The sequence below is a fragment of the Narcine bancroftii genome, chromosome 7, assembly GCF_036971445.1.
Source record: "Narcine bancroftii isolate sNarBan1 chromosome 7, sNarBan1.hap1, whole genome shotgun sequence".
Taxonomy (NCBI): domain Eukaryota; kingdom Metazoa; phylum Chordata; class Chondrichthyes; order Torpediniformes; family Narcinidae; genus Narcine; species Narcine bancroftii.
In genome coordinates this window covers 87,231,966-87,245,813 of record NC_091475.1, presented here as the reverse complement: position 1 = coordinate 87,245,813, position 13,848 = coordinate 87,231,966, and the positions used below count along the sequence as shown (strand labels likewise).

At 39.3% G+C, this 13,848-nt stretch overlaps 1 protein-coding gene across 3 annotated transcripts in view; it reads right to left on the bottom strand.

Annotated features, from left to right (window-relative positions):
* The window catches only part of LOC138739103 (kelch-like protein 1), a 394,023-nt gene that overhangs the window by 209,602 nt on the left and 170,573 nt on the right, over window positions 1-13,848 (bottom strand). For all 3 annotated transcript variants that reach the window (XM_069890588.1, XM_069890587.1, XM_069890589.1), the window contains one exon: window positions 12,258-12,440. In XM_069890588.1, the coding sequence (XP_069746689.1) occupies window positions 12,258-12,440 (183 nt within the window). The remainder of the gene's footprint in view (window positions 1-12,257; window positions 12,441-13,848) is intronic.

Sequence of the window (13,848 nt, the reverse complement as noted above, 5' to 3'; positions counted from 1 at the left end):
AGAATATCGAGCATTGTTATGCTGAGTGCTGGCGCACCTCAGGAATGCACGCTCAGCCCGCTCCTGTTCATATTACTAATGTACGCCGGCATCACCAGATCCAGCTCCAAAAGTGTCATCAAGTTTGCAAATGACACCACAGTCGTTGGCATCAGCAGCAGCAAATGATGAGTTGCACCTCAGAGAAGAGGTTGAAGATCTCATGAGATAGTGTGAGATTCTCAATGTGGACAGGATGAAGACAACCGTGGACTTCAGGAGGAGCAGGAATGATCACTCTCCACTAAATATCAACAGCTATGTAGTGGAGATAACTAAGTTCCTTTGAGTTCACTTAACTAGTGACCTATAGTGGACATACAACATCTCCTCAGATGTCAGGATGGTCCAACAGCACTTCCTGAGGAAACTGAAATGGGCAAGGCCACTGGCCACCATTATTTCAGCCTTCAAGAGGAGCTCTATCGAGAGCATGCTGGCCGGCTGCATCACACAGTTGAATAGTTGCTACAGATAAATGGATTGGAGGTCAATCCACAGGACCATAAAAGTGCCAGAGAAGATCAGTGGAGTCTCCCTCCCACCCATCAACATGATCTACCGGGATCACTGTCTGAAGAGGTTGCCCAAAATAAATGAGGACCCCTTCCACACTGCACACATCATCTGTGTGTCTGCACAGTTTGCACTCAGGACCAGAAAACCCTGTTTTGACAGGATGAACTTGTGTAATCTGATGATAACAAACTTGACTTTACTGATCTCCGAATTTCCCACCTCTCAAGAAGCTATGTTGACCCCTTTGTAATTCAGAGGTGCTGCCCTGTTAGAGAATTAAACTGCATTGGGCGCAAGAGGGGCCATTTTTCTCTCACAAATATGCAGCACATCTTTGGTCAAGTCTAGTACCTCAGCCAGATCCCAGAGTGGCAACAGAAAGTGTATGAGGTTGCTTGGGCAGCACATTGACACTATTGGGCTGAGCATGGGGAAAAAGATGACAAAGTTCAAAAGGGATCTGATGATGAATTTTCTCCACCAAGAGGGTGGTTGAAATCTATTCCACAGAATGGGTGATGGAAGCAGAGACTCTCATCTCACATCATAAAAGAAATACCTAGACAAGAATAGGGGAATCTGAAAATAGAGGTGGGAAAGATTTAAAGTGTAAGAAAAAAAACTAGTTAGTTGTAAATTTCCTACTCACTGCTGCATGTACTCTGTGGAACTTCAATCAATAATACAATTACTCTAAACCACTGAGATTAAGAGAATTAATGCCAGCCTGTGTCACATGTTCCTTGGATCACCTGATCTCAATTACCCAATCAGCTTCCTGCTGATCTGAGCTTTTTCAATTATTACTGCCTGAATCACCTGATTCCAATTGCCAGGTGCAGCTTTCAGATAAAATCAGTGTTGAAATCTACTAGCAAAGATATCTGATGATCTGCCTCCTTCTATAGAGGCTTGTATGTACCTGGAATGATCTGCTAAAGGGAAGCTGCAGAGGTAGGTACAATTATGACATTTAAAAGACTTTTGGACATGCAAATAGAATAAAAACAAAGCTTTAGAGGGAAATGGACTAAGTATAAGGCTAGCTCAAGCAGTTAAACTTTGTTGGTATGGAAGATCTGGGCTTGTTTCTGTCCTACACATCTTATGACTCTCTGGGTCCTTTAATTGCTAAAGGACAGACAGCTGTAGACCAAGAACTTGTGAATGGGCTTAGTTTTAAGAGGAACATTGTGGTTGACAAAGACTTATTGTAGTAAAGATCAGAATCGTACATTTTATAATTACCTAGCATTATAATGGAGGTTACCTGAGAAACTATACACTTCTAAAAATGTGCTGAACTAAAATGAATAAAAATAAAATATTTAAACAATGGGGCTTTTGCATGTGATCTGTTTGAAAGGGGTGACCTGCATCATAAACATTCTTGAATTTTGTTTCACTCAATATCAAATTTTAGTCTATTTTTACCCATTATCTAAGAGTTAAAATTTATTGCCAATATTTAAAAAGAACTTGCATTTTTTGTGTAGTTGACTGAATGCTTCAACATTTAAATGTAGAATATTTAAACACTGCATATGCAATTAGTTTTTTTTTTCAAAAGCATGAATCTAATGCAGCAGCTGGAAATTTGAAATAATATTTCCATTTCAAAGATATGGACACAAAATCCTGGCAAGACTCAACTGGTCAGCAACATGTATGGAAGGAGTTAATATTTGAAATATTCTGAACAATTCTACTCAACATGCTGCAGGAATTACGTGGTAGCATTAGATAGAATGCAAAAGAGATTCAACAGGATGAATCCTGCAATTGAGGCCTTTAGCTTGAATGAATGATTAAACAGGCTGGATGTATTTTCCCTGGAACTTAGAAGGTACATTCTCAGTGCTTCTCACTGGAAGGTATCCTTCAAAGAGGATTATAAATTGATGATGGGCATGGATAAGGTAAATTGTAATAGTCTTTCTCAAGAAAGGAGAGTTGAAAACTAAGGTCACTGGTTTAAGATGAGAGGGAACATGCTTTCAGAGGATGGAGAAGTGGGTACAATTACAGCACTTAAAAGAAATTTTGAAAGGCTCTTGGATGGGAAGGATATGGGGCCCAAGGCCCTTCAACCAAACTTGTCCAAATCAACCAAGTTGTTTATCAGAGCTAATCCAAATTTCCTCCATTTGCTTCATATCCAGGATCATGGTTCCTTTATTATATACATAAACAACATGTGTTCACACTTTTTTACCTGTAAAAAGCATACACAGAGCTGCCATTAGTCCAGTCCCCCTATCAAGAAGAGAAAGAGCAGTAAGAAAGTGTCCCTTCAGAGACATTGTGTCCATTGGACCCCCACTTCTCCTGATACCATTGCCTTTTGCACTCCTGAAGCTTCCATATCTCGGTTCTGACTGAGTTAGTGCTGGTTGATAGTGTCATGCTTCCACTCTATTCAAATTCCTGAAATGATTTCTGCTAATTTAAAATAAATATTTTAAAATAAATTTTAAATATTTTTAGTTGCTTCAATTTATCACAAATATAAATTCTTTTGATCTCCACTGTGTCTTTCATGGATGCATTTCTGGTGCACAGAATGTTTAAATTATGGGACTTTTTGCTAACAGCTACATGAGTAATGCTATGTTTTGATACAAGTGCTCTGCTGTGCTTTTCCAATTGGTCACTAACTGAAAGAATTTTATGTAATTACTAATCACTCTCAATAGTTGGAAATAAGTCATCCCAATCAACATCCCTCCACTTTACATCAGAACCCTGGAGAACGAGCCACCAAATAAATGCACTGCAGTAACTCTTGCAGATTGCTTTGGATTCTGCTTCAATGCATTGATAGCCAAATGTTTCATTTTTAACTTTGTGTAAATAAATAGAAAACCTGAACATGAAGGACAAAATCAAGTCCAAAAAGACAATCTTTTTGAACTTTTTTTTAAAAACCTAATTCAAAAGAAAATGATGTTTCACTAAATGGGGGAAGGAATAAAGAAATAAACTGCCCTGATTCAAGACAGGACAATGTGTTGTCCACTACAGTAAACATAGACATCTTACTCAAGATCACCAAAAGGCAAAACTTGACAATGGAATTCTTTGGTGTGTTGAAGTTCAAAGATGACGAGGTGCTAAACTGGCAATAAATGTACTCTGAATTTGAACCTACCTGAGCCACATTGCTGGGTCAAATAATGGAAAAGATGTTGTAAGAAGAGGCTAAAAGGGTGACAATATCCTTGAACACAAGGAAAATGTGGCTGTTTGCTCTTGCTCATGTTGGAGGGGCATTTTGATTGACAGGTAAAGATGAAGCATTTACCATAAAGGTAAATCACTTTTAAAATGACTTTTTTTTTAAAAAAGTCCCAGAAGATGATTTAGCACAAAGGTCAGTAGTAGATCATTATCACAGCTGATGCACAAAAATAAGTCACACCTTACTTAATGAATGGGCATACAAAAGGAGATTGTGAAAAGGAGGAGCTAACTTAAATTCCTGGCAATGGTTTAATGGAAGTCCTCCAAGAAGCATGTACTTTAACCAGTGGGGAATTTGAAGTGAAGCAATCCGCTGACTAAATTATCCAACCAGGATCTGTAATAAGAGCTCAGACAATGCCTGAAAGAGTTTTAGTCACTTTTAACAGATCAAGAAAAAGCAACTTTGATTTCTTCTTGCATAATGCCAAAGTGCTCAAATTATTTGTTGTCAAGATAGAATTGTACTTTTAACACTCCCATCAAAAAATTGACTTAATTGACCACTAAATCTCCCACAACTAACACTTGTCAACATATTCACTGTACTATGTAGTGATGACTCAGAGCCCCTTGCTATGCAAGTAAGTGGATGTTGCTGCAATGAATGAGACATCAGCAGTAACCAAGCAGCTCATTGAAATTCTGGGATTTATTGAAGGTCTCAAAAGGAAAAGAGCAGCAGGAGTTTGAGGATGAAATTTTTGAATGGTATTAAATATCCAACAAAATAGGTCAATGGCTGCTTCACTGCTGCAGTGTGCAGATCTTGTAGGCAGCAATTATCAAGCACTCTTGAGTGGGTAGTATTTCCAAGCATGAAGAGGCTGAAGTGTTTCTCCTGATTGAGAGATGACACTGGATCTGAAAAGTATAGAAAATCATTTATTGCATCAATCCAGATCTTTTGTTTTAGTTGTCAGTAGGATTTAACATAAGGCCTGTGTTCATCTGTCCTCCTCTTAAAGATTCTAGTGAGCCAGTTTCTGGAACATCTACCAGCTGTGTGAAGAAATTGCTCCTTGAATATTACTAAACCAGTGAAAATTGGGGAATAGCCAATGTCAGGATGGTATACAGTTTGCAGGAAAGCTCTGACACAATGTTAGAAACCTGTCCTTGTCACTTTTTTGAAATTTTTATCAAATTATTTATCCATGTATGTAATCATAGCCAAATATAAAATACAATAATCAAGTATTAGTGTCAACTACCTCCCCTTAACATTTCCACAAGAAATAAAAAAGAAAGATGAAAAAACATAAAAGAAAAGAAAATCAAGCAAGAAACTGAATTGCCAGAAGTCACCACATTGTTCTAACCATTTACATCTTTTAATTCTTCCAAACAGGTTAATGAGCTTCTGAATTTGGGAAAAACATCTATAAATTCATGAAATTTGTAAATATGGGCATCAAATTGTCAAAAATGCATCCTATTTATTTCTCAGGTTACGTAATCTTTTCAAGATGGGTGTCCTTGTCCCTATCGATGCTTCAGATAGGAAGTGCTTCTGAAGACCCCTAAGTAAGGTTAGGGTTTTGACTTTGTAGAAGTGCACACTGGTCTTGGTGCACTGCCTTAATGTTCAATTGCTAAAATATACAGCATTTAGATCTTTGGTGTCAAATATTCCTTTCCCAGTTTCCTACATTTTATGTGGGAGAGATTAAGCTCTCCTCAGAGAAACTTTGAAAGCTTATGATCCTTCAGGGTAAACTTCTGCGTCACCTGTTCTGATCCAACCTCATGGACATGATGGCCAAAAAAATGCCCCTGTCCCTATACTTTATCAAAAACCTGGCATGTCATGTGCACCCTTCAAACACTTCCACAGATGCACCACTATAAGTATCCTGTCAGTGTGCATCACTGTCTGATGCAGGATCTGCTCCTCCAAGACCTCTAGAAACTGCAGAGTCGTGAATGCAGTACACCATATAACCCTTGCCCTCCTATTTCCATTGACTTCATCTATAATTCCTCCTGTTTCTGAAAATTGGATAACATCTGTAAAGACTAATCCCATCATAAACACATTCTCCACACCATTCCCCATCAGGAAGAAGATTCATGAGTGTCACCAGACTCGTGGACATTTTATTTCCACTATTAGACCAATGAGATTTGCTCTGTTCCAATAGATCTTTCTGTATTCTGTACTGTTGCAAATGATGTACTATGTAGGGGTTAACTTGTTGGATTACGTTCAAAACAAGTTTCATTGTACTTTGGTACATGTGACAATGAACTTGAACTTTGCTTGCTGGCAGCTGTATTGTTCAATAGAAGGAAGGATGCTTTGCAGGTTTATCAAATGTTGGCTTGCACCAAAAATCAACATTCTTTTCTTTGGCTTGGCTTTGCGGATGAAGATTTATGGAGGGATAATAGCCACGTCAGCTGCAGGCTCGTTTGTGGCTGACAAGTCCGTTGTGGGACAGGCAGACACGGTTACAAGGGAAAATTGGTTGGTTGGGGTTGGGTGTTGGGTTTTTCCTCCTTTGTCTTTTGTCAGTGAGGTGGGCTCTGCGGTCTTCTTCAAAGGAAGGCCTGCCGAACTGTGAGGTGCCAAGATGCACGGTTTGAGGTGATATCAGCCCACTGGCGATGGTCGATGTGGCAGGCACCAAGAGCTGTCTTTAGGCAGTCCTTGTACCTCTTCTTTGGTGCACCTCTGTCTCGGTGGCCAGTGGAGAGCTCGCCATATAACACGATCTTGGGAAGGCAATGGTCCTCCATTCTGGAGACGTGACCTACCCAGTGCAGTTTGATCTTCAGCAGCATGGATTCGATGCTGTTGGCCTCTGCCATCTCGAGTACTTTGATGTTGGAGATGAAGTCGCTCCAATGAATGTTGAGGACGGAGCGGAGACAACGCTGGTGGAAGCGTTCTAGGAGCCGAAGGTGATGCCAGTAAAGGACCCGTGATTCTGAGCCGAACAGGAGTGTGGGTATGACAATGGCTCTGTATATGCTAATCTTTGTGGTTTTTCAGTTGGTTGTTTTTTCCAGACTCTTTTGTGTAGTCTTCCAAAGGTGCTATTTGCCTTGGCGAGTCTGTTGTCTATCTCGTTGTCGATCCTTGCATCTGATGAAATGGTGCAGCCGAGATGGGTAAACTGGTTGACCGTTTTGAGTTTTGTGTGCCCGATGGAGATGTGGGGGGCTGGTTGTCATGGTGGGGAGCTGGCTGATGGAGGACCTCAGTTTTCTTCAGGCTGACTTCCAGGCCAAACATTTTGGCAGTTTCTGCAAAACAGGACGTCAAGCGCTGAAGATCTGGCTCTGAATGGGCAACTAAAGTGGCATTGTCTGCAAAGAGTAGTTAACGGAAAAGTTGCTCTTGTGTCTTGATGTTAGCTTGCAGGCGCCTCAGCTTGAAGAGACTGCCATCCGTATGGTACCGGATGTAAACAGCGTCTTCGTTGTTGAGGTCTCATGGCTTGTTTTAGCATCATGCTGAAGAAGATTGAAAAGAGGGTTGGTGCGAGAACGCAGCCTTGCTTCACGCCATTAATTCTGAAATAAAATGGGAGTGATTAAAAATCCAAGGTAATGATGACTTTCAAAGTCTGATCATTGTCAATCCTCTGGTGGAAGTTGGCTATCAATTTCCTCTGCTGCCTTTTGCTCATTCTCAGCTATGAACAAGTTAGGCCAGCATTGTCTCCTTTCATTACAGCCTCAAATCTTGGTGTGATTAAAAATGACTTCTATCAATTTGGTTCATGTGACTGATCAACTTTTAATGACTGGAGATCATAAATTCATTTCCACTCACCATGTGGACCATTTGGAAGCAAAGTACAAACAAGTACTGAAGCAAATCAATAGCATTTTCTTTGACAGAACCACCCAAACCCATCGGAATCAAATTGTCCTGACTTGTGTTGCTGTACTCTCCTCCATGTGAAGGGAGGAGTAATGCAGGCTTGCTGAATGCCTGTATGGAACCAATATCAACATTACATCTGAAAGGAGAGTAGGGGAGAGGGGACACCAAATGTTAAGGGTGATGTTGAATTTGAGCATCAACACACTCATCCTCCTGGTGAACATTATTGATTCATCTGCCTTCTAGAAGGGAGAAGAACAGCAGGAGCTTCAGAATTCCAGTTTCTGCTTGTTCTGCCAAAATACCCTGATTATACATTGCCATTCTGCTACTATTCCATGGTCAAAAAACTATAAACGCTTCACTCATTGGCTAAGTTGGGAGATACAAAAGGCATCATTTCCACTTTCATATGGATGGTTCAGGACTAGCAATTAATTCTGGCAGCAGTACAACTAAAACTCTGCATAATTTGAAAAGAATTATTCCTGGCAACCCTTTATACATACCACATGAGTCTATCACTACGGGGAAGCCCTTGCCTATATCTGGTCTCTTTAGGCTTAAAATTCCATTTGCCAAGTTCACTTCCGGAAGTGGTCACCAGCATGCAGTGACTGTAGTGCAGCAGAGACAAATCAATTTCTTAGCATACTGAGTATTTGAAGAAAATTGACAAGTTTAAAACAATAGAACTGAGAAATACAAAAATGAGTTTAAAAAAAAAAAAAAAAAAAAATTTAGACCGATCTTTAATTCCAGAGAATATTGAGCTTCTGTGATATTCTGAGTAAATCTATAAATTAAAAAAACATGAAGAGAAGAGCATGTCTTTTTTTAAGTTGGATGAAGAGCAACTGAAGGAAGGGATAATAGGGCAAAATGAGCATTCCTGGTTCTGAGAAAGGCCACTTCGTACATTGTTTGTGATTTGTTGCAGCACAGCACTGACTTCCGCAAAGAATTTAGCAACCACTGGAAAATCAAAACATGATTGGCAGTGTGGCTATTTGCTGACAACATTAGCATGATTTTTTTATTTTAATTAAAGTTCAAGAACAACCAAAGCAATTCTCGGTCAACATTAAATATTTTGCCTGTTAAGCATATTCTATGGTGAGCCTAGGAATGTACCACCAATAGAAAGTGATGTTGCCTGACTCCCAGTGCTAACACACTCCTACAGGTCTCTCAGTGCTTTAATCATGGTGTCACACAGCCCTTCGGCTTGGTGAATCAATGCCTGCTAAGTGCCCATTTATAGGAATCCTCTTCTATTCTTCCTACATTCCTATTAACTCCCTCAGATTACACCACTCATCTACATGATTGGGGCAATTTAGAGTGGTCAATTAACTGGCCAACCTCCACATCTTTGGGAAGTGGGTGGAAATTGAAGCACTTTTTTTTTTTAAAGTACAAACTCACCATGTTTGGGAGGCACTGTCACAATGTGCCAGAGAGCAGTGGTAAATACTGACCTCAGGCGCTAGCTGTGTGGTGTTTGCACATTTTCCTGGTGACCACATGGATTTCCTTACAGTCCTGCAGTTTCCTTCCACGTTCCAAAGATGTGCAAATTGGTAGATTAATTAGTTGTTTTGAATTGCTCCAGTTTGTATTGGTCTAATCTGGAGATGGTGGATGGATGGAGTAGGTAGTGAGTCAGAATATGGAGAAAATAAGATGGAATTAATGAAAAAGGGTAGATGGTCACCAAGGACTGATGGGCTGAAGGGCCTGTTTTCATGTTCCATCTCTCTCTGATCCTGCACAGATAGCAGTGGAAGTCAGAATTGAACCTGATTGCTGGAGCTAGGAGGCAGTGGCTCTATTCAATGCAAGAAGCTGATAGTTTGACCTCTCAGAACACTACTTGGCACAATAAAGATAGAAATTCACTTGACCGTTATCAGTGATGGAATGTAGAAAAATCCATCTGATCTTTCCATATTTGGACACTAACTTCATTGCAAACAGCAAAAAAGTATTTAACATTCACAATTGGAATTTAGGAGAATGAATGAGGATCTCATTGAAACATTTCAAATGTTAAAAGGCAAGGACAGTAGATATAGAAAGATTATTTCCCACAATGAGTGAGATGAGGAAAAAACAGATGCAGGGTAATTTCTTTAGCCAAGAGCTTGGTGAATCTGTGGAATTTTTTGCCACGTTTGTTGTGGAGTCCAAGTCATTATGCAGAGATTGATAGGCTCTTGATTAACCAGGGCATCAAATTCCTGGCGAGAAAGCCGGGCAGTGGAGCTGAATGGGAAATTAGATCAGCTCATGACTGAATGGTGGGGCAGACGCGATGACTCGACAGCCTATTTCTGATCCTCTGTCTAAAACTATGTATCATGTGATATGAATTTTGAATCATTACTGTATCAGCCACTTTTGCAAGTGGAGAAAAAATATTAGAAATAGTTGGTGTTCATGAGATTTTACATTTCCCTTGTTTGGGTCACCTTAATTGTTCTCAAGGTTTCTTCTGCCCTTGCAAGGACAATATTTTGTTTTATTCCCCCCCCTCCAGTTCATAAAACTGTTGTCTAAATCTTAAAATTAGTTTTTCCATCTTGTATGTTTGTAATGTGTTGTATTTGAGTTTCTTGTTCATCAGATTTTTATATTTCTCTTCCATACCGTTTGGTAATCTTTTTCTAATTGAGCTCTCACCTGTTCTAAAGCACTAACTTCTTTCATGTATCCTTTTTTATATTTCGTATATCCAATTATTTGGACCCTTAAATAATCTTTAAAAGCAACCTAAATTAAGTTGTCCTCAGTAGACTGGCAGTTCATCTCACAAAACAGCTCAATTTGAAATCTAACAAAATTCAAGTTTTTTCCCCAACAGTAATTTATTTAAGCACCATCATTACCTCACTATTTGTTTGTCCAACATTATAATGGATAACATCAAGAGTGCGTCATCTGATAGTAGCTGAGCTGTATATTCAGTTTTCACTATCCTATTCTCCAATTGAGCTGATGCCAAAAATAAATCTATTTAAGTGTAGGAATTGCGTTGTCTAGAATAAAAAGTATAATCTTCTTTCAGTCTTTGCCAGATGTCAATAAGATTTAGATCTCTCATAAAGGCCAGGGTAGACTTAGCTGCCCTGGTTACTTTGCAGACTTGTGCATGACTGGATCCAGAAAAAAATCCTCCAATCAAAAAATGTTTGCACCCATCACTTTTTAAAAATATATCCTGTATAAATATTGGATTAGCATAATTTGAGGCATAAATATTCATGTGTCCAGGATTCTGAGTATAGCTGGCAATGCATCATCACAAACCCCCCGTTTAGATCGTAACCACACCTTGGACCACAATTGGAACATTTTGTTCTATCAAAATAGCTACTCCTCTTGCTGTAAAACCAAAGGAGGACAAAACCACTTGACTCACCAATCCTCTTTAGTCTTGTTGGGTGAAGTTGGACTCCTAGTTAACCATCTCACAATGGAACATGGAAATGCAGATTTACATTCCCCAGAGATCACTTACAATATAAAAAAAATTACAACACATTTGTTAAAATGTGGAAATCTTATTTGAGTTGTATTGGTACTCAGTTCGATGAATTCCCCCTACTTGCAGAGATAAGGCAGACTTTGTGTTTGTTTTTACGGGGAAGGGGTAGTTGATTGATTCTGTATTAATACGCTTATTGATTGCTTCATCAATGTATGAGGGAGAGAAGAAAGGGGATGGGATTAGCACACACTCTATCTCAAGTTGATTTGTTTATGGTTTGTTGAGTGATTGTTTTTGATTTAAAAAAAAATGTTTAAAATATGAAAACAAAATAGCATTCAGGCAATATTTTTCTATCTCTACAGATGTTGCCTGACTTGATGAGTATCTTCAGCATTTTTTAGTTTTCATTCAGACTTCCAGCATCTTTAGTATTTTTTTTAATTTAGTTGTGTACATGTTTAATAAGGCAGTTTGGAGAGAGCTTGATCCTGCTCCTTTGGGGAACCCACAAATCACTGCGCAATGAGGTGAGTGCAGCCAGCATCTAAGATTTTTTTGCTCTTGAGACCAAAGGTCAATTTTTCTGCATTGTCTTTCCTCGGATGAACATATCAGAGTAAAACTTCATTAATCTGGCATGCTGAGGTATTTTGGTGGTGTAGAATGAACAGCTTTTTATTTTAATTGATATTCCAATGCAAATTTTGTACATTATTTCATAGAATCTGATGAATTTAAAGGAAGCTCTGAAAACAAAGCCCTGTTATATTTGAAGGGAGCAGGCAATAAAATTAGGTGAGTTTCAGTGGGGAATGAGATCCAAGGACTGTGCAAATGAAGGGGAAAAGGAAACAGAATGAGAATTAGGGGCCCAGTGGGTGAAATGGAGCACAGAAACCAGCATCCTAATGAATGGAACGGAGCTAGTGAATCATGATCAAGTGAGCAAGATGCTAAACTATAAGGAGTTATGGATAATTTGATTAATAGGGTTACTGTACATTGTCTCAAGTATCAGGAGACCTACATTCAACTGGTCATGTTCACATTCCAAAGAAACCTTTTCTTATGATGAGTAGACTCGTGGAGATGTGCTCGCAGCAAGGTGGCAGGGTGCCCTACCTATGAGCAGGAATTTTGCGATTTCCAGCAATCAGTATGACATCACAGAGCTGATGTTGCTTGAGATAGAGCTCCATCTTGCGGAAGGTCTGGTCTGCATGATTGACAGCTTGGAAGAGCTCCTCGGAGCTGCCCGCTTCCATATCACAATGCGGCATCAGCGAATGGCTTGGCCCTGACAACCTGTGGAACACAAAATGGAGATATTTGTTCCTGATGAAATGCCCCAGATTTTTATTGCCTTCATCACACATTTTCTTGATTGCAGGCTTCAAGAAACCAGTTTAAAAAAAAAAAAAAAAATCAATAGATGCCTACGGCCTTCCTGCACACAGTGGAATGAAATGAGAGCGATGCGTTTCTTAGATACTTGTCCTCCTTTGACAGATACTTTTTCCTCTTATTGAGTCTTTATCTGCACATCACAAATTTTCTTTAGTAGCGCAGTCGGAGTCTTTGGGGATAAAATAGCTTCCTGCGTTAGCACACTTTATTGCACAGTAAGCAATATAAATAATATGCATCCCTTAAGGGCAATAAGCAAACATTATTTGTTTTAGCAAATAAAATTACATAAACTAAGGTTATTGAAGTTTCTAGGTTTATTATAATCTTATTCAAGTGAGAAAATAACCCACTTATATAAATAATCAATAGAGCAGGACAAACTGCATCCAAATGCATTATCTGAGGCACAGCCTGGATTTTCATGTTTCGTCATCCTCATTCAGCTAAAGTGGAATGTGGATGAACAGTGAAATCTTGGGGATCCAACACCATGGGTCACTAAAAGTGGCAGCACAGGTTCAAGACCTAGAAAAACGTGTTGCAAATTTAAAATACCCTATTTGGAGTATTGTGTGCATATCTGATTGCTGTGGTAATAGAAGGACTCAGTTGCCCTGGAGAGGGTGCATAGGAGATTCACCAGGATGTTGCCTGGGTTATGAGTGATGGAGAAAGATTTGATAGGCTGGGCTCATTTTCACTCAAGCAAAGGAGGCTTGAAGGTGACCTGAGTATGTAGATGAGGAGAGGCAAAGCATGGGTAGATAGTCAAAATATTTTTCTTATGATGGAGGTATCAAAAGTAAGAGGTCATAACTTTAAGGTGAAAGGAAAGAATTTTAAAGGAGAGCTGAGGGGTAAGATTTATTTTCACAAACATGGTACCAAGATGAGCCGCTGGAATCTGATTCAATTATGTTTAGGAGGCATTTAGATAGACAATTAAATGGGCAGGGCATAAAAGGATCCAATTCTAATGTGGATAAATGTGATGGGTTTAGAATAGATGGATAGCAAGATTGGCATGGACATGATGTGCCAAAGGGGCTGTTTGTGTGCTGTACAATGCCAGCATGTAGGATTTTCAAGTTTGCTGTATTCTGTACCTCAGTTCCAGAAATGTTCTGTCATGTCTGTTCTACCTCTATTTTGATTTAATTTTCATAAGTTATCAATTATTTTAAGCAATACATCATAGTAGAATGCCCATGTAGCCCTTGAAACCCACCCAACCTACAAACCCTTTTGGTTTTGAAGGATAGGAAGAACCCAGAGAAACTCCACATGGACATGGGTAAAACAT